At 50.2% G+C, this 24239-nt stretch overlaps 1 protein-coding gene across 4 annotated transcripts in view; it reads right to left on the bottom strand.

Moving 5' to 3' along the window:
• Nucleotides 1-3068: 3068 nt before the first annotated feature.
• CACNA1H (calcium voltage-gated channel subunit alpha1 H) overlaps nt 3069-24239 on the bottom strand; it is a 262906-nt gene continuing 241735 nt past the window's right edge. Inside the window, exons 30-36 of one of the 4 annotated variants that reach the window (XR_012777680.1) lie at nt 18855-18933; nt 16612-16733; nt 15767-16105; nt 9910-10093; nt 6652-6830; nt 4809-6073; nt 3070-3625 (exon numbers count right to left, since the gene is read on the bottom strand). Coding sequence is in view for 3 of the 4 variants with exons in the window: in XM_075515653.1 (XP_075371768.1) it covers nt 4892-6073; nt 6652-6830; nt 9910-10093; nt 15767-16105; nt 16612-16733; nt 18855-18933 (2085 nt within the window). In the remaining variant the exon portion in view is untranslated. Of the gene's footprint in view, nt 6074-6651; nt 6831-9909; nt 10094-15766; nt 16106-16611; nt 16734-18854; nt 18934-24239 lie in introns of all 4 variants that reach the window. The other 3 variants (XM_075515653.1, XM_075515654.1, XM_075515655.1) reach the window with 3 other exon arrangements.

Below are 24239 nucleotides of genomic sequence, written 5' to 3'. Positions count from 1 at the left end.
GTGACGTGGGCTTCCCTGCGCCGTGGGGATGGAGACCTGTGGGGAAGGAGGGAGCGGGGGGCCTGGCTGGGCCGGGGGGACACGTCCACACGTACCGGGAGGCGTCACTGGGCCGTGATGAACGCCTCGGCCTTGGGACTGGTACCTGCAGGAAGGAGAGGAGGGTCCTGAAGCCACACGGCACGTTCAGACGCTCTTGGCTGGCAACGTCAGGTCTGCTGCAGGTGAGCGAGTTCCTGTGCTCTGACGCACAGTAAAGGCTTGCACCGTGGCTTCAGAGCGACAGTGACATCCCCATCAGCGTCCCCACCATCTTCTTTACTCTACAGAGGAGGGGTTTTGCATCCAGCAAACTAGAAAAGACACCTTATCTTCACTAATTGCTCTCAGTACCGGGGTCTTGCCTTGTCCTTCCCTCCTGCTTTTGCGAGAGCCTGATCCATGTCCCCAGACCCCAGGGATGGTCTCAGCGGGTGCCCGGGGCAGACGTCGCGGCTGTGGGGCCATCCTGGGGGGACGGCTGCATCCCACGGGCAGCTGCGGTGGGAGGCTGCCGCGGCAGGGAGGCTGCGCCGGGGAGGTCGGGTCCCTGGGAGGGGATGAGCCTCGCCAGCTGTCCAAAGGCAGCAAAAGCCCATTAAATCCCTTCTCCTTTTGGCTGGAGCAGCTCTGAACCTGCAGGGCCCAGCGGAAGCTCGTGCCTGGAGTAAGGGTGATGTCTTGGTGCCCCACACCTTGCAGGAGGGACGTCGTGGGATGGAGACCATAACCCAGTCTTGGCAAGCTGCCTCTACTTTGACTGAGCTCAGAAATAAGAAAGAAAAGGTTATTTTGCTCTGCTGATGCCCCTGAGCCGAGGCGTTTCGTACCTGAGAGCAGAGCTGTCGTCGTGGTACGGATCGGGACAGTGAAGACCCATGGTGTGTCGTCTCCGTGCCGCCAACAAACTGCCAGCCTGGGCCGACCTCTTCATGGGTCTGACACGTTTCATTCCTGGGTTTTTGCCTGTGGGATCCCCTGTGCTTGGCTGAGGCAGGGGAAAGAGTCCTGGGAAAGGGACGATTCCCCAGGAGAGAGTCCTGGGAAGGGAGCAGCCCAACCCCAGCGCTCCTGAAGCCACCACAAGCTGTAACCATGGGCAGGGAAAGCCTTTTTGTAACCTTTGTTCTTCACACTCCTGCTTGGAATGAAATGGGCTGCTTTAGGCTTATTTTTAGCCTGATAAAGCACAAGTTTGGGGAAAAAAAAAAAAAGCTTCTAACAGCAGAGGTTCCTGCCTCAAATTGGCTTTTTCTTTCCTTGGCTGGAAACCCCTGGTTGGGAAGGTGACAAGTGGCAGAGAGAGACGGGATTTGGAGAGACACCTCTGCTCCGGCAGTGTGGGGCAGCACTGTCATTCCCAGGGCTCGTCCCTCTGCTGCAGATGGAGCGTGGATGCAGCTCGCACCCCTCTGCAGTGCCTCAGCCCCCTGTGAATTTGGAAAGACGCTTTGGAAAGGCGATGGGAAAAGGCTCTTTCCCTTTGTCCCCACTCCAGAGCAGGCAGGAACAAATACCTTCTAAATTTGTTCCTTTTTTTAAAAAAAAAAAAATATAATTGAAATTTAAAAAAAAAGGGAGACTTTCCCTCCTCTGCTCCCCCTGGCAGCAGGGCAGCTCCCCTGGAAGAGCTGCCTGACGTTCCTATGAGTGCCTGCGGCATCCCGGGGCTGTGCCGGGCCAGGGCTCCTCTTGCCAGCGCTTCACCGGGCTTTATTCCCACCGTTGTAATAAAGCCCTTCCCCGGTGGCAGTTTGCTCAAAGCTCCTACGCCACGAAACGTGTTGGTTTTAACAAATTACCTCTTTACAAAGGAGATGGTTCAGAACATAAACCCCACCCCCAGCACTTGCTGTGTATTTTGGGTGTTCTCCACTGGTTTCTCCCGCACCTCCAGCTGCAGCCGCCCTGCGCTCCTGCCGCAGCGGAGCAAGGGACGCCTGTCCCGTCCCGTCCCATCCTGATCCTGATCCTGGCTGGGTGACAGGCAGAGGGAGCACCTCTTCTTTTCCTCCCTTTACATTTCTGCCAGCATAAAATAGCCCCTTGGCTGCTTTTTAGCCTCATTTAATGCACTCCAAGCTGCGGTTCCCGCTACAAAATCAAGGCTTTTGGTACCTGGATCTCAATGTCCCCAATATTCAGCCATCTCACACAGACGTGGTGCTGGCCCATGGCTTGGGGCCCGGGTGGAAGCCCGAGCAGAGCCAGGACCAGGGGCCACGGGAGCAAATCTCTGAACTCATCCCCGACACGCTGCCACGGCCCCAAGCCCTTCCAACTTGTTCCGCAAGCCACCGCTCCGTCACCACGCAGGGAGCCATCAGCAGCAGCCACCAGCCGCGCCGCCCCACGGCGAGAGGCTTTTCCTCCAGCTCTGGGGCACCGAGGAGGGGATCTGGGCGCAGGGGACGCCGCCTTTCCCAGCAAAGCTCAATAATTACAGCGGTAAGTAACACCACGAGCAGCTGTGCGGTGCAGCCTCCCCCCGCGCCGAGGGACACGCCGGGGCGTCCCACGCGCCTCCAGGCAGGATTCAGCCCAGCGCAGGGGAATTCACCTCCCCTCCTTTCCAGTCTGCTGCTTAAACTGCAACGAAAGGAGTTTGCCATCGTCCCCAAAGCGCTATTAATAATTACTTTTATGGCGCTTTTCTGGAATTCCTCGCTATCCCACCGAGACGGAATAATTATTTACAATAATCCTAAATGACTCTTAATTACAGCGGCGCAGGTGCTCGGAGGCAGCCGGCACGAAGCCGCTCGACATATGGAGGCTCCTGTGCGAAGTGAGGGATTCGCCGAGCGGCACTGTCGGAGCCGAGCGGGAGGTGGGACCAGCTCCAAATGCCAGCGGGGAAGGGGACGGTCTGGCCACATTTAGGAAAGGTTTCAGGGGACGCCGAGCTCCAGGAGTGGGATGGAGACCTTCGGGCCGGGCTGCGGGCAGCGGGACCCGCCGGCTGGACACGATGCGCTGGAGCGGGGCTCGGCCTCCCGGCTACGCCCGGCCCTGCGGCACAAAGTCAGGCCACGCTTCCAGTTTATACAGTTTAATACATGTGAAACAAGATACATTTCCTTTTGAGTAATGAATGCATAAATAACAGAAGATATATGTGAATGCATAAATATGAGGCGGCATGGAACGAACCAAACAAAAACGCTTGTTTTAATTTTTTTTTTTTTCCCCTGTACGTCTTTTCGCTGCCGCTGCCCGGCGCTCGGGCTGATGGCGCGTCCTCGCGACGGACTCGTTGCTGCTCTTATTTAGCATCAGCTTTCCATGGTGAAGCTGTCCCACGGTGAGAGGGCCTGGATGAGGGGTGGGGAGGGGGCAGGGACCAGAGGCTAAAAAAGAAAAATCAACCCCAAAACTGAAAAAAAAAAAAAAAAAAAAAAAAAAAAAAAAAGTGGTGTTAACGGGTGACCTGAATTTCTCTAGAGGCTTCTCAGTCGGAGCCGGCGATGGAAGGGCTTTGGGAGGCGAACGCGTCCACGTGCGGGTGCGGGGGGTGCGGAGGGAAGCCCGACAGAAAGAGTGCAAATGGGACGGTTACGGCTACCACCGAGGTTTCGAAGGCGTTCTGCTATGAGGAGGACAAATCGTTAGCTTAAGTGCTCACAAAGAACATCACCTAAGACAGCTCTTTATACCTTTACATACTGTATCAATAATTTACTTTGAACTGCAGTAAACAAAATACATTTCTTAAATAATTTACTATTTATTTGTTTTGTTTTTTTTAATCTCTCTGTAAATTTAACTTTTTCCTTTTTTTCATCTTTTTTTTTCTTTGTAACACAAGAAACCGTGTTTGTGCATGTTAGTTCAGATTATTGCAACATTTAACCTGAATTTCAGTTAAAAAAAGGAAAAAAAAAAGCAACAGGACAGTTGTACAGACAAGAAGAATGAATAACTTATTATTGCACTGGCTACAATTCAGTAGTGATTTGGTTTTTTTTCTGTTGTTAGGACAACCTCTAAAGTACAAAAGAAAAATGAGAGAGACGTCTAAAGCATCAGCTGTGAAAAGAAGCTGGTGGGATGACGGTGGAGGGAAGGAGAGGGAAAAAAAAAGGAAAGCGAAGAAAGAAGAGAAACATTTGGAAAACAAATGGTCGTAATAATTAGTTCCACATAAAACCCAAGGAAACACCACCCAGTTGCGGAGTCACATGTAATGCAAAAACCAGTATTGTTTCTCTATAAAAATATGTGCATTATGAAGAGAGAGTTTTTGTGGGTATATTTTTTTTTGTCTTTTTTCCTTGTTTTGTATCTCACAAATACATTATTTCTATTTATATAACTGCTGATATACAGACAATGTACAGCTCCCATCTCCTGGGCACTCCCGCGTAACGTGACATCTCTAAAAGGTGCCTTGTTAAAAGTTGAGCATCTTTAAAAAAACAAAACCAACAAAACAACAAAACCCAAAGAGAATCCCCCAAATCCCAACCGCCACCACCTCGAACCCGAATCAATGTGATTGAGGCCACGGCGCGGGGTGGGAGGAACGAAGCAACCCCCTGCATCGACTCCACCTTCCCTGTAGAAAAGAAACCCCCAAACCGCTTTGCAAATCCTCTCCCCCCACCCCGAAACCCGCCACCGTGTCGTCCAGCCGTTTGTTTGGTTTCTTTTTCTTTTTAATTTTTTTCTTTTTTTTTTTTTTTGTGGTTTTTTTTTGCAAACCTCCACAGCGCTTAAGAACAAGTGACTGCGAGAAAGGAAAAAAAGAAGAGCAGCCACTCACGTACCTGTGGCCGCTCAGTCCCTTCGGTTTGGAAACCCACATTGGTGTCAAGCCCTTGAGACCCCCCCGCTCCCCCCTCCCAGAAAGCTATACTGGGTCATCTACGTCTTCTTCTGTTGCAACAGTCACCGGGACCAAGTCCTGCTTCCGGAGGGGGCTCTTAGCAATGCCCAGGAGCTCTTTGCTTTTCTCGGTGTTGCTCCACTGAGTTTTTAAGTGATCCGGCTTTTTCAGTTCAGAGGTGGTGGGGTCCGGCCGGGAGTCCATGGAGGCCGGTGTGGACTGACCACTGTCCAGGAGGAGATCCGAGAGGCTGCTCAAGGAGCTGCCATCCGACTGCTCGAAGGAGAAGTTGGGGATGGTCAGGTGCTCTCCGCGGCATGGGGGCTGGCCCCGGCGCTCCGCTTTGGGGGCCGGCTCCCCGGGCTGGCTCTCCGCGAGCTCCAGGGACTCTCTGTAAGCCGGGAACTCGCAGGATGGGGTCCTTCGCCGCAGCATGCTGTTCTCGGAGGGTTTGGTGCGCGAGGCCGCCCCGCTGTCGTCCTCCATGGGAGGATCTATAGAAATGCAGGGCGGGCTCATCTTCTTCTTCCTCCGGGCTCCGTGGATGTACTCGGACTCCGTCTGGATGTGGGCAGGGGTCCGCTGCTTTTCCTCGGCAGGGTCCTCAAAGCTACAGTTCCCATCGCCGATGGAGGGGCAGATCTCGATGGAGTGCCGCCTTTGGTCGTCTGCCCAGCTGGGCTTGTTGAGGAAGCCCTTCGTATCGATGCTGTAAAACTTCTTCAAGTCCTTCTCCTTGCTGCTGCCCCCGGAGAGGCTGGTTGTGCTGCAGTTCTTGAGGGGCACCGGAGATGGGGCCGGGGAGATGAACGGCGAAGTTGAGCGGCTCCCGGCGTCCGAGTGCTCCCCTCCCCAGTCTTTGGCCGAGCTGTTGATGTGGCGAACCTCCTCGTCAGCCAGGTCGGAGGACTCGAAGAGGCGGCCCTCGGGGTGGGGAGGGCTGCCGCTGGGGCTGGGCGGCCGGCTGGGGACACCGTGCTGGCCGCAGGTGTGCTTCCGTGTGAGTGTGCTGGGGTGCCGATGCGGGGAGGACGGGGGGGAGCGCGGGGGGGTGCCCGGGAGGGAGGCAGCCGTGGGATGGAGTGGGCTGGGGCTGAAGGTGCTCTGGGGCTGCTTTGTTGACGGTAGCGTCTCTCCAGGCTCTGCTTGCAGGCTGTCTTTGCGGTCGGGAGTCTGCCCGTCCACGGACTCCGTTCGAATGGCCTCCTGGAAGGTGACGAGAGAGAGATGGGAGCCTGGGGACCTGCCGGGCCGGCGGCACTTCCAGCGATGAAACATGGCACATGGCAGAACGGTTGGTGGGTCTAACGCACCCCGCACCACCCCATCCCTGCCCTGTCGTGCCAGCCCCCGTCAGACCCTCGCTCTACAAGCAGACCCAGAGCCTACGTGTACAGGGCTTGTAGCTGCTGGATCTTTCTGCACGGTCTTGGTCTTGCTCTAGCACCAAATCCTGAGTCAGTGCAACCTGTCTAAAGTGACACAGCGTAGGGCTGACCGCAGGCTTCTCACAGCACTGGGAAAACTGAATTGGGCATCTTCTCTCTATTCTTTCATAGAACATACATCCACAAAGATAAAAGTAGGTAAAAAGGGCCTTCCGCTGTGTGTCACTTGCTGAGACCGGAGTATATTAAAACTTATGGCACCAGAAATGTTTTATTCTAAAAAGGGGAATTCTACTCTCAGCTCCAAGAAATGAAACCCAAGAGGGGATTGGAAAAGAAGGGAAGGATGCAGGTGACTACGAAGGAGTTTGCCTCTGCAGGCTCTTGGCCTCTCACCTGTCTGCAGAGCAGCTTGTTGAGAGTAGGAGATCGCGGTGCGACGTGGGGAGGAAGGATCTTCCAGCGGTGGCGGCCTTCGCGGTTGGGAGAATGGACTGCCAGCTGGAGGGACTCCGCTGGGACTCTCAGAGAGGAACATGTTCCCACGGGCTGGGAGCGGATGGAGGTGATGGACCCTAGGAAACAGAGAGAGAGTGGTCACTACCACCGCTGGCGTCGGGGCTGTGAAGGTTTGAGGCAGAACCGGTGCCCACAGACTCCTCCAAATGCAGGAGGGGAAAGGAAAAGCCTATCTAGTCTGGCTGAAATCCCAAGCCTCAGCATAAACCTCGGGCAGTGCCAGGATTGAAAACCAGGTGTCCCTTGTCCTGTCTCCTGCTCTTAATACTAGGCCATATCTCATCAGGGATGCCAAGGAGGTTACAGATGAAGTCTCCTCTGCAATTGCACAGCATTGCAGGTGGCTCTGCCCGCTCCGGGATATCGCCTGTTACAAACTTTATGCTCATAGCCTCTATTTTCTGTTTCAGGTAACAGGACTCTTCTCTTGCAGCTGCTGCGACACTCATGGTGGCCACCAGGACCACATGGCAGCAAATGAAGGGCAGGAGGTGGGGTTGCATTTGAACCCTGCCATTGCCGCTTTCCTGGTAGCATTACTTTGGGTGCATTTGTAAAAGGATGTTGCCTGTCTGGAGAACATGGCTTGGGGAAGTCTGGTGGCTGTGCTGGATCCTCTGAGTCAGGATGCCTGGGTTGTCTTTGCAGTGCTGCCAGGGACGGGCTTGCAGCCTTACGCTGCTCTGCCACAGGGAGGCAAGAGCTGCACTGCTCAGCTCCCTCAGAACCTCCAGCGCTCGACTTACAGGTCCAACCTACAGCCTCGTACAGCCGGCGGGCACCCTGCCACCGAATTCTCCGGGAAGAGACACCACTGGCATGCGCAGGGCAGTCTTCCCGTTCACTACAGCCCAAACACTACCACCACCGTCTGTCCACGAGGCAGACCTTGGCTGAACATGGTCCGATCAGCCGTATGGAGACCACTTCAAGTGCTTTGACAGTCCCTGAGCTCACGTATCAGGCAGGAAACGCTCTCTTCCTGAAGGCGCCTGGTCCCCTGGCTGAGTCTAAAGGCAATCCCTCCTCCCCAGCCCCTTTGTGGTGCTGCTCTGCTGCAGTTCTGCATTGTTTGAAAGATCTTTTGCTTTTTTATTTTTTTGGCTGCAGGATTTATTGTCCTCATTAGCTTGAAACCCAACGTCTGTTTCTACATTGCTGCTCCATGTTAAAAACACAGCTATCCATCACTTCAAGAGATCTCGCCCAGAGGTCAGGGAACTTGAACCTATGACAAAAGCCATCCAGACAGATTGCAGTTGCATTTCAGAAAGAGATTTGTTGTTGGGAAGAAAGAAAAGTTAGTGTTTAATCATTTTTCTTTTGGAGCTTTTCTCCAGAACACCACAGAAAGAGCAGAGCCACGAGCTTCCCACCCCCCAACCTGCCCCACTTCTCCCTACTTCTTTCTTGGGCTCACCTACAGCCAGCGTTTCAGTGCGAGTCTGTACCATTTATGTGCTAATCCAGGCTTTACGAAATGATTTTTATGGTGCAGAAAAACTTTGTCATAAAATCTGTCACAAACACAGTCATAAAATCAAAACCCTCTGCTCTCCTCCCCATCCTTAGTTGGAATTTCCTTCTGTTGGAAACTTTCCATTTAGCTCTCGTATAGGAAACCAAAAACCCCTCTAAACTGCATACTCAGGAACACTGAATACCTCTGAATTTCTGTATTTTTCTCTCGCTTTTCTAGTAAATCAGGAAACCGCATCGAAGACCAAAATAACACACGACCTGGTCATCTCACAACATTTTCACTGTGTAGTCACCGAAGTACTGGGAGAAGACCAGACAGCCTTAACTGACACTGAAAAGTCCATGAAAGCACAAATGCTAATGTGAGTCCCCCTGTGTGCTCAGTTTTACTCGCACGTAACTTATGGGACTGCGACTTAAATCAGAGCTCGGTCAGCTCAGAAGGAGCACAGCTCTGGGTGATGCTGCTTGGATGCATCTACCAGACCAGGTAAAAAGTAAGACCCGGTCATATCCATTGCTCAAGTGCTCTTGGAGAGAAATTTGGGAAACATAAGAAAATTCTTGGTCAGTTCTACCCACCCCTGCCAACATCACAGCAGTTTTATACTGGTATAAATCCTGATTTACACTCACTACGGAGATGAAAACCATCCCCAGTAGTCCAGCCATGAAACTCAACCTCTGTTTTCTTTGCTTAGCAAAGAATTTGCAGGTGAAATAATAATAAATACTGAGCAGAGAACATTAACTGGTATCCTGAGAGTTTGAACAAATATAGAGTTACTTCACCCAAGGAAATCAGAGCAGATCTTGCCAGCCCCACCAGGGTTTGCAAACCCACTACTCATCTGTCCAAGCAGTTCTTGCATTTCAAACAACGTTGCATCAAAGGAAACCAGGCTGGTAAGTTCTTGGGAGCCACTCAAGAAGCACGTGTGCTTTTAGGGAGGCAGATACTTTCTTTCTTATTGATTTCCCCTTCAAACCAACTTGCACGACAAAAGAGATAGAAAGGCGTTTTAGGGGAAATATATTTGGATGCAGTTGGGTAAATGTATACGCAAAGGCCCTGTGTAGCTTGTGATTCCCTGACTGCGGGGTATCTCCACAAGATTCATTATTAGGCCAGTCTAAGGACACTCTGGAAAGTGGTTTCTAATCTTTATGCTCCCAAAGAAACTCCTGCATCTCCGAACTCAATGTACTGTGCTAAAAAGATACTGCTCTGAGACCGAAGATTGCCTGAAACAACAGCTGTAAAGGAGCTCTGTCAGGAAGTAATACCAACTCCGGCTTTTATTTGTGTTGATTTTATTGATTCGTAGTCATGATGTCAGGGCTGATCGCTTCAGAAGAAATGTGCAGCTCATGCCCTTTTCCTCAGCTAACAGCCTGTCCTCTACGCTTCCGACATTGCTTGGGAGCCCCACTTCTCCCCAGTCAAACACTCAAGACGCCAGCTTTCTCCTGAGAAAAATGCAGTGATGTGATGAAAACACAAAATTGTGCAGTCCTGCTGACGGTATCAAATCGAAGCAAGCAAGCCCTGGCTCAGCCCACGGGTTGCTTACTCCCCATCTAACCAGCACGCGTACCTGCTGCCCCATGGTTTCAGCTGGGAGGAGGAAGGGAAAACTCCGCGAGCAGTACCTCGTTGGGATTTGCAGGGATACGTTTCCATCTCCACCTCGTGGAGGGGGAAAGGGGCTTTCGCTGGCATCACCGGCCGGAACATGTAGCTGTCGTTGGGCAAGGAGTGCATACGGGAAACGGAGATCTTGCGGACCGTCAGCAGGTTTTGAGAGTCCTGTGGCCTCAGAGAGGCTGTGCCGCCCTGCAAAGCAAGGAGACAGGGAGACGGGGTCATTCAGCATCTTGCTGATGAATTTACAGCAATCTCCTCATCTGCTTTTTGTTTTAAAACTTTGTGCAGATGTTCCTCTTGGCATCTTACAGAGAGCCTGCAGCCCTGGTGACTGCAATGGGATACCAAAGCTACGCCGTGCTAGCTGAGTAAAGAGCTCAAGTTGCGGCTGGAGTAAAATGAGGCATCAATGACCCACCACTAAGCTGACTCTGGGACACAGCAGAGAAAAAGTAAGGTCCAGGAAAATGGGGCTCACCCTCTAAACACACGAGAAAGCCAGCATTTCCCACACTGTTCTGCTCTGATTTTCCCAGGGATGCTTTCAGCCTGGCCTGGGTGGTGATGCCCTTCTTCTCAAAGCCACTCCGGGACAGATGGGCAAAACTGGCCAGTCCTCAGCCACGCTAACCGAGGGTACCAAGTGTTTCTGGAAATGAATGTATTATCTCCCCAAAACACACATACAGGCAGACATTTAAACATACACGTTAACACCACTGCAAACCCTGCGGCATCTCTCCTACAACATGGAGCATTTTGGGCACTACCGACCCCAGAAGAAGACAGCCACATGGCAGGAGGCAGAGGGAAGGAGAAGACATCATGGCAGCACGTATGCGGGTGTGGAGCCTGTTTGGGGGTAGAAAAGGGATTTCTCTGTGTCTGCTCTCGCTGTGAATCGGGTCTGGTTGGAAGTGCCCGGACTGAGCACATCACAAACCTTAAGCTTGACCCCTCACTGCTTCTCTGAGGCCCTCGTCACTTCAGGCACCTTATAGCAAATTTATCCTGGGGTCTTAGGAAGTTTTAGGTACTCAGATGATGTCTCTGCAGTGCTGATGGAGCAGATGTGAGAGGTGGTACCACAACTTGGCCAAGTGTTGGGGGAGCGGGAACCCTTGGAACAGGACCTGCAACCTGGCTCCCGGCCCCGAGGTTTTGGTCCTAGACACATTCCCCTCATAAATTTACCATGTTATCTAAAGTACGACTAATCGCTCTGGTTTTCCTTTAACGTCAGCCTCCCAGTGACTGATTAAAAACATTTTCCCAGCTGCATGTCTTAAATTAAATATATTTTGCTTTGCTCTGCCGGGCTGTTTTCCTTCTCTGCTAGCAAAATCTGAGCCTGAGATCCCTCGCTGGATAGTTTGGAGGTCACCAAGGATCTGGTTAAATCTGTTTTTCCCATACATTTCTGGCTTACGAATTTATTTCCTCACATCCCTAAAGAGACACATCCTGAGACATGTTACTCGATGCTTTTACCCTGTTGAGCTTGGCTGAGAAGATGGGGGGATCGGCAGCAGTTATTTACAGGTAGTTGGCATCCAGCGCTGACTGCTGCCTTGCCCAGCAGCCCTCCGGGTGCAACCCGGGTCTCTCGTCTGAGATATTAATGCATCAGCAGTGTGGCTGTGCCAGCTGGCCTCCGGCCATTACAGCTAATAAGCTATCAGCATCGCAACACCCCAGCTGAACGCAGGTGGGCGATTGTTAACACCCCGGTGCCACACAGAGAACAAAAGGTCTTGCTCCGCTTTCTCAGTAGTCTAACAGAAGGATCACAGTATTTGTCTATTAAATCTCAGTTCGTCTTTACAGGATCTTGTATTTGTCTTCCCTGGCCGGGACAGGGAACAGAAATCCCCTCTTGACATAAACAACTGCGATTTTTAAGGTGTCAGCTATTGAGACCCAGTTGACTTAGGGACGTGGGCACATTTCAAATGGTTTCAAAGCCACTGTAATAAGTACTTGAAATACAAAACATGGACAGGAAGCTTGTTGGCTCACAGCTGGTGAGCTGCTCTGTACAGCTAGGAAGGTTTGGAGACATACCACCATGGGCACTGCTGCTCCTCCTCTTTGGTGGGAAACACCTGATGCACTCGGGAGCCTGATCCCATGCCCTGGAAATCAATGTGGCCCCTTCAAAACCCATGAAAGCCCAAACTGGACCTGTGCTGCTGAGACTGCGTATGGTGAACCCTGCCTGCAGGCACCCTGAGAGCTTGGGAGGATCCTGGCGTCTGATAGAGATGTGTAAGGTGAGAGTCTACTCGCCGTGGGACCCCTCTCAGGCCAAGTAGACAGGCATTAAATTAACCGTAGAGGCTCCTGGTGGTGCAGCTCAGAGGCTCAGTTAAACATCTTTAATCAATGAGCACAACTCCTTCCTCTAGTGTCTGGGAATCGGTAGTCTGTTGGAGCTCTGATTTTGCTCTGTTGCGGAGGGAGCTCGAAGAAATAATCCTGCAAATACCTCCACAGGACATGACCCTTCCTGGGTGATTAAATGGCCAGAAAATACTCTGTAAGCAAAGGTGACTGGCAGGATGCTCTGGAAGAGGGAACACTGTAACTTCTCAGAGGCCTGGAGCCAAGAGCCCACAAAAAAGCCGTGGGCAAAATTCCCAGAGGAAGGGCTCCTTCTGATCCCTCTCTGAAGGCGTGCGTCTCCACACTGCGAGCGAGCTTAGCCATTTCCTGCAGCCTCTGCGGTGGGGAAGACAGAGGCACAACAAGGGCTGGAGGTAACTCCCTGCCTGTGCCTGCCAACGCTGGCATCTCCGCCCAGGCCAACTCTGGTGGCATGCGGGGTTGTGCTGTCGTTCCCGCGGAGGTAACGAACTCTCAGCTCTGCCAGCAGAAACCCAGGATGCGTTGCAGTTGTATTTGTGAAGTCCCAAATTTTGCCTGTCCCTGAACGATGCCTTCTCCACGATCTCCCTTTGAGCCTCTGCAGCTTCCAGGTGGCCAAGCTAATGGACAGCCTGCAGAACTATGAAGGGGAACTTCCTTGAGCATTATAGCTTTGTATCACTCATCTTGCACAGGGGAAACTACTTGGTCATCAAGAGCTTAATCTGAGCCCAGAATTTGCTTGGAGATGCTGCAAGATACTTGCTACTAGAAGGTGCCTTGATAGTCATGATAGAAGTCAAGTAATAAAGGGGAAAATGGCCCAAGTCTAAAGCAGATTAATTCTGGGTGGCCGCTGGAAGTTCTCTGATGACAGCAAGTGTGCTCCCAACTGCAGCATGTGCATCTTCATCACTGACTGTGGCTCGCACGTTCTCGTGCCCACGGGAAGACACGTGGAGCTCATTCACCCCGAGGAGGGCACTGTGCTGCAGCAGGGCAGGGCAAACCCTGCAAGATCTTTACGTGATGTGACCTGGGCACCCGTTTGTGGTGCAATCGGGAGGGACTGAGCAGAGGGGGCTACGGCCCTTCTGGTCTGCTGGGTGATCTCCCCGGAGCATCTCCTGAATCCACAGCTCTGGTGCTTGCTGAAAGCCTAACGTGTTGATCTACTTATGCCTTTGTTTCCTCAATACTGTATCATAAACAGGTTCTTATAATAACAGTAAGAAAACCAAACTGGGCTGTGTTTTCTCCACAAAGGACTCTGCCTGCCGCCAGCTCTCGATATATCATTTGAAGACAGACTGCTCACACATCACATCGCACATCAAATGTGAGACTTTTTTTTAGCTAAAAAGAGTATTTCATTTGTGTCCCACACAAGGCTGCTGGCGGAGTCGGCTGGGACACGTTCTTTGCCCAGTCCCTGCACACGCAAAGGCAGTACGAAGGACAGAGGATGGAAACGACTGTTGTGGCTGTGAAGCGACAGGTTTAGGACAATTCAGACACCACCGCTAGCTGCACAGCACCAAAGCACAATGCCACAACGCAGAAGCAACGGCGCGACGTCATTCACCTCAGCCTCGTGGCCTGGGGTTTTGTGGGAAGGTGTCAGGACATGGTGGGAAACAGAGCAGAAGGACGGGCTTTCCATCACGGGAGCCTCTGCCCCCTCCAGCGTGTCTGAGTCTGGGATGGCTAAAGACACATTCTCACAGCTCAGCGCCTCCTTCAAATTGGGGAGATAAAAAGCATCAGTAGCAGAGCAAGGCTGGGTCTTAACGCTCAAACACGTTTACCCCGTGGCATTTCCTAGTTGCCCCATTCATCCAGAGCAGGAAGGAAGAGAAAAGTAAATGTGGGCTGCAAAAACTGGCACAAATGGCAAGAAAATACAGAGCATCTTGTAACACCTTCCAGGGTGCCCATGCCGCCTGGCATCAGTGGCAGGGTTAGTCATACAGAGCTCTATGTATTTAACCTCTTCACTGCAGCTAGCAGGGAGCGCAGCACCGAGCTGCCAGCCATCCACGCCTGCCCAGGAGAGCCTGGGTGTCCGAGATGTGAGCGAGGACATCGCCACAACCCAGGCCCACCTCGCTGCCTCTGCCCCACTACCGCACGGGGAGGGAGAGCCCTGGCTTGCAAATCCTCTCCTGCCTTCAAGCAATCTCAGCCGCAGGGGGAAATCTGTGGCCAGCTCCCTGCTCACGCTGTTCTCCCTCTGGGGAGCATCACCTCTCACTACGGGTTTTTCTAGGGCTAAGGGGAGGCTCTGCATGGCTCCTGATGTGCTCGGGAGGTATTGGAAGATGAGGAAAACCCAAGGAGAATGAACTCAGTTTGCAATCACAGCCTACGTGAAAGGATGTGCCCTCTCTTCCCTCAACGAGAAAAGCAACCTGGGTGTTTATGGTGCATTTTTCTGCAGAAATGTCTATTAGAAATGACATTCAAATAGCGAATTCCCCATTGCTGTGTAACTAAATATCTTTTTACTTCACTTAATAGAGTCTGATAGATTTTACAAAAATCTAATTTAATGTAATTTAATCTCAAATCCCCCATTGATTTTGCAGTAGCTTTATTTGCGATCACGGTGACAAAGCAATTTCGTATTCACTCTTAATCATACGCTGCTGACATGGGATGAGACAATTATCTCATGCCCCTCCTTCCCACCCTGACTTCTGATTACCCTATTTTTCTAGAGGACTAATAGAAATCAGAGAGCAGGTAGTGTCTGGAAAATCAACCCAGGAACCTCCAGCTTCTTGCTGAGGGGCTCTGACAATTCCCCGGGTCCAAGTCAGCCATGCTCTAAGCAGAGCATGAGCCAGTGGGAAGCTGCATCTTACACCAGGGCCAGACATGCCCTCCTGAGCTGCGCACTACAATTTGCTTGAGTCTCCTCTGGAAATCCCAAATGGGGATTAAAAAGAACCTGAGCAGTATTTCTGTGTCTGTGCGAAGGGAATTTATGCCATCCTCTGCTGCATGTGTCAGGGCTGACAGCGCTAGCATTCCCAGGACTTCATGAGATTGCTCCCTGGTGCTGCTGCCCATGCTAAAATGACAAAGACCAATGTATTGGCTGGCAGAACAGGACAGGGACCTGTGGCTATTATGCTTCTGAACTTAAAATTCACAACCTTTGAATGAACTGGAAATGGCAAGAGATGGACTTTCAACCCTCCCCCAGAACAATGGTCAGGACAGCATTAGTCCTGGAGCATGCGTTTCAAGCAGCCTTCCACCTCAGGGAGCCCTCCTGAGATGACTCAAGATGTGGAGGTGGTGGTGACATCTCTGTCGTGGGGGGACCCGGGAAAGCTGCTTTCCTCCCACACTGCCTTGTCTCCTGCCTCTTCGGCTCTGTGTCACTCGGGATCTGACTGCCTGATGATCAGGCAGCAGTGGCTGGTGAGAACTGTCCCCTCCCTACCCTGAGCACAAGAAGAGCAGACGCTTTGTGTGAACTATTACCAGGGCTTGGTGCTTCACCTGCACCGCTGACTCTGACTTCATGGTCTCCTGACTTCTGTAGGGTGCCCTGCTCTCCGGGGCCACTGCACCTCCCCTGCTCCCACTGGTGGCTGAGGTGGTTGCTCCTCTGGACATCTCCAACTCGATCTCAGCATCCATCTCAGCATCCTCCTTGGCCTCCTTGTTGCTCTCCTCCAAGTGCTTCATCAGCACTGCCACCACTACGTTGACTAGGACGAACTGTGCGATGAGGACGAATGTGACGAAGTAGACAGGAGAGATAACAGGCAGGTAACTGAGGCAGTGCTTGTCTTCCCGAGTGCATTCCCGGAGAGTGTCCTGCAACAGAGAGGAAGAGGTGAGGGATTAATAGCGGCTGGGGCTTTGCTTGGGCTCCAAATACAGAAACATGAAAGATAACCTGCTGAGGACTGAAAAGCATATAATTACATATCCCAGACACAATAGATGTCTTGTAGGTACAACAAAATGGATAGAAGAAAATATGGACACCATGAATTACATCAACTACAAAGAGGAGGATTGTGTTATGTCCCAAAGGCACAGGGCACAGAGTACGTGGTTACTCCTCTCAGCCGCAAGAACTGGCATAATTTTCCTAAAGTATTATATATATGTTAAAAAGAAGGACGTTTCAGGTTGGGTAAGACCTAGGACAAATTTTCCCTTCAAAATATACTTTGCTTTTAAATGGGAAAGTTTAATTTTGATGTTTTAAAAGGAAACCTTTTTTGTTTTCACACAAGAGGTGCCTAAATTTGTTTGAAATCTGTATCTATAAATCTACAGAGAGAAGAAAGTACCCAAACAGAGATTGCACACACCTTCATGATACCATTCCAGTTGTCCCCTGTTGACACCCTGAAGAGGGTGAGAAAGGCCATGCCGAAGTTGGTGAAAGTTGCGTGCCGGCTCAGACCTTCACAAGGATTTTCTTCACTGCAGTCTGCAGGAGAGAGAAGCAGAAGCATGTCAGTGAAGCTTCCAGTGCAGCCCCCCAAACCTGGCGGTGAGACCCTGAGATATGTCACACTGATACATGGCATCAGGGAGGACTGCTCAGTGGTGATCTCACGGTGGCCTGCAACTACTGAAGGGCAGCTGCAGAGATCATGTAGCCAAACTCTTCTCAGTGGAGGCAGATGATAAAATGGACAGCCACACACAGTGGATTAGGAGGTCCAGGTTGGACATTAGGAAAGTTGTTTTCATCTGGAGAGCCCAACAGCCCTGGGACAGGTCACCGGAGAGGTAGGGCAGCTCTGTTGTTAGAAGTTTTCAAGATTTGGCTGGACAAAGCCACAGCTACTCTGAACTACTGATGGGGCTTCAAGTGGGAGGCGGGGTGGGGGCCTCCAGAGGCCTCCTCCACCAACATTTCTGTGATTCTCTTGACTTTACCCCAACAGTCAGAGCCAACACAAAGAGATCTAAAAGCAGGTGGAAACAAGCAGACTTGCTGGGGTGTCTCAGCAAATACTGTTCTACAGTATCCTTTGTCTGTTATCCTCTTGATTATGTCCTTGCCTTGATTAGTTTTTACAGGGCACATCTACCATGAGGGATATTTCACTGAGATAAAGTGGAACAATTTGATATGTTTTCCCCTGAGAATTAATATACTAATAAATGTAAATTGAACATATGAAATGTCCCTCTTTCCATAAAACACAGGCTCATTAAATATGCATTAGGACAGGCAGCAATGCCTCTTGCAAGAGCGTTTCACTCTTAGGTATTTATTTCAGAGGCAAATAGGAAGGAAAACCAGAAAAGCAAATAGAAAAAAACCCCACAAATGACCAGCCTGGGGGAGCGAGCACTGATGGTTCTTGTGCCTGACATGGACTAGCAGCGATTGGGAAACAGAAGCGAAAGTATTTCCCAGTTAAATCAGGAGGGGCAGCGGTGTGCTGACTGCCTGCAGCTTGCCCCAGACAAGATCAGGGCTTTCCCAGTCTCTGACCACTTGCTGTGGTTACCTGGGGGCTGGCATTGGCAAGGCGTGTGCGTGGAAACACAAAAAGGATTCAGAGCAGCAGAAGGTGCCTCTATGAACAAGACATTTTTCACCTTTGTGGCTGAACAAATACATACCTATATATCTAGATATGTAATACACAAATCGCAGTATTTCATTTGGGGTGGATGCAGAACTAATTTTTTCCCAGAATTTGTTGGGAGACTGAAAAATGATTTGTCTTTGGTTGAAAGAAATATTCTGCTTTCAGGCATTTGTAATCCAAGCAGAGGGCTGGACTCATAAAGGGGATTAATGACAGCCATAAAATCACCATGGAGGAAGGGCCCTTCTGAGGCTCTTGAAGCCCTAATTGGGATGCAAACATTGAGAAGGCAGACACATCTCCTTCGAACAGCATGTTTAAAGGCAGTGACTGCTTTGGCCTGGCTAAGCTGGGCAAGGTAGGGCTATAGTGTTTTCTCTCTGACTCCCCCTGAGTTTCTTTTCAGTGGTGGACACATTCATGATCAGCTCCGCAGTATCCTCAAGCCGGAGGAATAAATGATGCTGGACAATCAGGAACCAGTGGATGCTTCCTGATTTATGAAGAAAGGGGAAGGTGATGCTGAGAAGAACAATGGACAGACAAGACTTGGGCAGCTGGAAGAGCAATGTCAGCCAAGTGCAGAAAACTGATGGAGTGTGGTGGAAGCTCCGAGGAGGGACATGTTTATGGTGGCATCTCTCCAGCACAAATCTGACTACCATCCAGCTTTACAGACTCATGTTCTGTCTCAAGTAGCAAACTTCCATCTTTGTGAACATATCCATGCTGGACAATTATATTTAAACAGTAAATAGTTCCTCTACAGCCAAGGGTGGTGTTGGACAAATCTCTAAACGTGTGTGTGTGCATATTAGACAGGTTCTGTATTATATCCTCATGTGTTATCTGTGACCCTGAGATCAAGAGAAAACTTTAATCTTCAGACTGTGAGCTGTGAAGCTAAGGAAGGCCCAAGAATGAGAAAGAGAAGAAAGGAAACAGCCAGATACCAAATAAACATCAACCGGATGAAATAAATTGTCAGGCACATTACTCACCTAGCTTGCCAAACAATTCCACTCCCAGGGCAGCATAGATAAAAAACAGGAGCATAAAAAGTAGGCCAAGGTTCCCTACCTACACAAGGAGAAAGCAGAAGAATGGTCAGGCAAGTTGAGGTCACGAATTAAATTGCTCCATCACATTTTCAACACAAGCAAAAGAGGGACTGGTGGCCAGAGGCTAAACATCATCTGCCCTGGCTTCCAACACCCTGGTCCTCTTTCACGGTTCTGCTTTAACAGACCCAGAGCAGTCTCCTGTCTTGGGGAAGGAGCAGATGCTCCCATGTGCAAAGCAGTCTCTGTGGCTGGTGCCTCTCCATCGCCCTTCCGCTCTCCCGGGATGCTGCCTTCATCTGTAATTTGGCCAACCCGTAGCTGTAGCCTCAGCAGCACCGAGCCCTGCGCTTTAGTGCAGTGGCAGTTTAATTGACCCGGTGCTCTGGTTTGAGTTTTAAGCGCCTTTCCCTTCTGTTTGCCAGGTTTGAGATTCTGAGCACGAAGGCTGAGGGTTTCAAGACAGTGACATTAACAAGACATGTCTCAAGCCACAAGAGGAATTGCCTGGTTTTCAAAGGTTTCGCTGGCCTGGAGAGCTTTCAGAAAAGGAACATATGCTCCAGTAAGATATAAAGCTCTCCTAGCCTTGCCACTTTACAGATATTTCTCAACAACAACTACCTGAATTTTAGCTTTCAGTATCTCACAAGAAAAGCCTTATTCCATAGGCCATCATTTAAACGCAGGCATCTTGCAGTTCAAACGCTGCGTGGTGTGCTACTATTAGGCATTAACATGCACTGCAAGGTGGCTGAAGGGGATGGTAATAGAAGTGCAATGATGCTAAAGGGAACACAAACCTTCTTAATAACAACGGCAATACCGTTATCCGCACTGGAGTCAGTCGCTACATGGGGTCTGAGACTTTAAAAAGTCTCAAAGAGCAGATTTTTTGTGATTCAAGCAGAGAACACGAAGGGCAGAGTAACCTGACCAGCTAACCACCTGCATTTTACCTGCAACTAACTCTGGTCACATTTACCTTTCCTGCCGCTTTTAAATGCCTTGTGTCTATCTTAAATGGCTTGTAACAGAGAGAGAGCGATCGAGTTCTCCGACTAGACATGGTGTCACAAGCATCATTTTATCTCTAAATAAAACTGAACTAGGTGGTGATTCAGGTAGTCAGGCCGAGGGATTCAGGATCTCCAAGGCATCTCCTAGTGAACTCTACAGTTTGAGAGAGCTTTCTTCTTTGAGGCAGCCCAGCCACAGTGTTGCTGGGTATTTTGACCATGCTGCTTAATTTCGTTAGAAAGGTTATCAGTATGATACCTGTTATAAAATTAACACAGCTATCACTTATGAAGTAGGGTTTTTTTGTATTAAAGAAATGTGAATAGTCAAATCACCCAGTGGAGACCGTAATTGCTATGAAGCCTAAACTGGCTACTACACATAGAGCTTTGCAATTCCACTAACATTATTACCATACTCCAGGGAATAATAGAGATAATACAGTGATGTGGCTGCCTGGTCTGGATTATTTCATCTGCACGTACTGTCTTCTAGAAAAGTGTTTCCTAACTCACGTCTGCTGGACCACTGGTGGTTTGTAAGACATTAGAAGGCAGTCTGCAAAATGACTGCAAATTAGAAAACACGGGAAAACAGGCACACACACACAAATGCACACATAGGCTGCCAGGGAGGCAAATGAGCAAATAATTAAAGAGAAGGAAAAGAAAAGTGATAAACAAGTTTTCTAGGTTGAGTGTAAATTAAAGCCTACTGTTGTAGCACTGCAGAAGAGGGTCTTGGAATTTTTTCAAAGAAGCCTGTAAGCTGAATATTTTACTGCTATTTTAATGCTTAATAAATCAGCCTGCAAACTTCTGGCATTGATGAAATTCCAAAGAATTTAGACTAACATCAAAATTATTACCAGGTTATCAGTCAAAACTATTATCTATCTCTCAACATGCAAAGCATGTTATGAGCTGACATTTGCTCATAAACAATTTGCCTACTATCTAACGTGCATTTGTAAGAGATTCTGTATTTAAGATCGTGACTAATTACATTACTGAACCAACTTGTCTCATAACCAGTCCTTCAAAGACCAGTTTACACTCGTGGGTTTGTTGTATAGGCTCAAGGCATCCCAGCCATAGGCATACTCTAAAAATACTAACAAACAGATGCATGTTTGCTAATGTGGTGTTTGCTGGTGTCTGAGGTTGCATTTGCCCTTGGCTGAGAGCAGACACATGGGCAGTTCCAAAGCTCAGCTGATGCACAGGATCTCTTGGGAAGTGACTGCATGTCTGACTGATGTGGAAACGTGGCTACGTGGAAGAGAGATGTGGGAGAGAGCAGCAAGTCCAGGATCCTGGGATGGGCGATGGCACGATCTTTACTGTTAAACTCCATCCCAACCTGTATCTAGACATCCAGAACCGCTCTGGAGTGTCAGCTAAGAAGCAGGTTGCTCCCCATGTGCGCAAGAACAACCTGCTGCCCTGACCACCCCCTGCAGATGTAGCATGCATATGGATATGTGCAGGCAGTTGGTGGCTCGTGAGGCTGGAGAGGGCATGAGTCTCTCAGCAGCCCACAAACACCTGATGCTCAAGAGAATGTGGCGGAGCAAAATGGCTCACCTCTTGCTTAGATGCTTCAGCAAAACCGCTTGGTCTGTTTGTGTAGCTTCTGGCTGTACTGAATCAGTACAAGTCAGTTCCAGATTTAATATTTTGTCAGTGCTAGCCCATGGCTCTCTGGTACATGTCCCCCAGAAAAGGAAAGGAAGGTGGTCTTCAGCCCATGGCTTTCACCAAGGCCTGAGCACAGAGAAGGACCATGTTCTCAGAGATGGGCTGAGGTGGAGGCAGCAAGGTCAGCCAGCGGGTGCTGAGTAGCAGAGAAGGCAGACTGGATGTGTGTCTGTGACCTTGAGTGAGTCATTCCTCTCCTCTAACTCAACGTACCCATTTGTAATACCCTTGTGGATAGGTAATTAATGTCTCTAAAGCACTCTGAGATCTACTGAGACCAGACAAGAAAAAGATCGTGCATGAATCATGTTGCTGGGAGGAACGGGAGTGGACAGGAGCACATCCAGGCACTTTTCTCCAGCAGCCAAAGGCTGGGATGCCTGTGCTGGACTCTGCATCAGGGACAGAGATCCAGCTCTGGTCAGCAACCTCAGCTTTGGCAGCCGGTCACCCAGGCAGGCTCTGAGAAGTCGTTCTGCTCTAGCAGCTCTGAACAGGTCAGCCCATGCTCTGTTTATCCATCAAACTCCCCCTGACTTGGGCTGGTGCCTTTGGCTGGGCAGAGAAAACTACAGATAACCCCTCTCTCTGGCAGCTAGGGGCTATCCATCATTTGCTGTGGCTCCAGTGTTGAGGGGAGGCTGTGGCCTGTAGGGAGTGAAGCAGAGATGAAGAACATCTTGGAGATGTTCTTGGTGCCCTGATGTACCTCAGAGAAGCCATGAGAGAAGATGGAGACAGTGGTGATGTGATTCCTCCTGGACCTTCACTTTCTGGCATCCTGGCTGTCATATACTGCTGGCAAAAGCGTCTGTGTGCCTGGGACAGAGGGATGCTGTGCGGAGAGAGGCAGAGTCCTCCATCCCACCCAGAGGGACAGGGAAGCCTTGTGTGAGGAGCTACCACCCTTCACCACGGTGCATCCCAGCTGGATCTGTTATCTCCCATTGCAGAAGTCCTGGAATAACCCTGCTCAGCAGCAAGGAAAGCAACCCTCCTCTCCACACACCGAGCAAAACCCTTCTCCCACTGCCCCTGCATGGCCTGGGGAGGCTATCTCTGCTTTAGCACTTGGGGACATCACTGCTATTAGTTTTTTGCCTCACCCTAAGTGAGACTGCAGTAGCTAAGCACCACTGCACGTCCCATCAGAGTTCAACCTCTGACCTGTGCCACTAAGTAAAAAGCCCATATCCGCAGGCACTGGGATGCAAAGCAGCTATGCCAGGTTGTGTTAGCTTGATATGCAAACGTGTTGCACTGCTCATGTACAACAGGACACCGGCCACCTGGGCACTATCGCTTCTCTGTTGCGCTGTCAGCTGTGCGATCCTACCCAAATCCCTCTAGATCCTGCTGGCCTCTACGCTCCCTGCTCTGGGAGAGGCATTGATGAAATACGTATCTTCTGCTGCCCCACTCCTGCAATGGCTGCCAGAAGCACACTACAGTTCCTCTTGTGCCTCTTCCTGCTCTGACATCAATTATTTCTGCATCACTGGCCCACACCTTGGCATTCCAGTTGCCCATGCAGGCAATGCACACAGCTCCCTGGGATGCCTGTCAAGAGCAATTTCTTATAAAACTAAGCCCCTGCCAATCCTTTCCAAGGACATGAGTCCTCCTCATCTTCCTTCCAGCACTCTCCAGCCAAAGCAATAAGCCTGGCAGCAGGAAAACACAGGCTAATTTATGCACTAGACCCAAGAGAAAATGCACACATTTGTCTACTTGGAAAACGGAGGCCATCTGTGTGAATTCCAGGACTAGTGGAAAGGGCCAGACAGACAACCTTGGAGGCTAAAGTCATCACTTTGGTGCAACCACAAGGCCGCTAGCTGAACTGAATGAGCTCCCCTTTCTGTGTATCCACTCAGCCCCACGGAGAGCGGTGCTAACAGCCAGCAGAATGGTCATTTCTTTACCTAATGATTTCTGCTTCACTACTCAAATCTCTCAGGCATCTCTGCACTTCTTTCCAGTGTGCAGCATAGCACACACATACCTATCTTCCAGAATCTGTCTCATCTGCAATGCTTGCTGGTAAGACATTTCTACTCTTGCTCTCTGAGCTTCACAGTCACTGTGGGTTTTCAGCATCTGGCAAAAGTGGGCTATTGTTTGTGTCCCATAACGGCTGTTACACAATGCCAGAAAACCTCTTCAAGAGCTGAAGTTGAGATAGGCACAGGAATTACAGCACCGCGAAGAGTTAAACTCCTGGCCAGGAGCAAGCTACAGACTCTGTCCTTCAGGGCACTGATAGAACAAGGAGTTCTTCACTTTTTTCTTGGCACAGAGTCCATCTGCGGGGAGTTCCAAGCTTTGAAGACAAAGAGGAGGTATACTGTACAGTTCTGCATTTAATTAATGTGCCGTCCACAGATCAAGTGAGAAAGAAGAAGGAGAAAGAACGCAGATCTTTTGATAGGAAAGTTCCACATTTTACTATCGTTGGCCTTGCAGAGCCAGGATGGCAATTGGACTGGATTCCACTTTCCATCAGGAAGAGCACTGGCAGCTTAGCATTAACTGCAGGTTTTCTTACTGGCAATCGATACTCAAGTGCTGTGCAGACTGAGCTGGGCTGCTCAGTATGGTGGAT

This window comes from Mycteria americana, chromosome 12, assembly GCF_035582795.1.
Source record: "Mycteria americana isolate JAX WOST 10 ecotype Jacksonville Zoo and Gardens chromosome 12, USCA_MyAme_1.0, whole genome shotgun sequence".
Classification (NCBI taxonomy): Eukaryota; Metazoa; Chordata; class Aves; order Ciconiiformes; family Ciconiidae; genus Mycteria; species Mycteria americana.
Note: the sequence above shows the minus strand (reverse complement) of the source record. Positions and strands in the feature narration are given on the sequence as shown.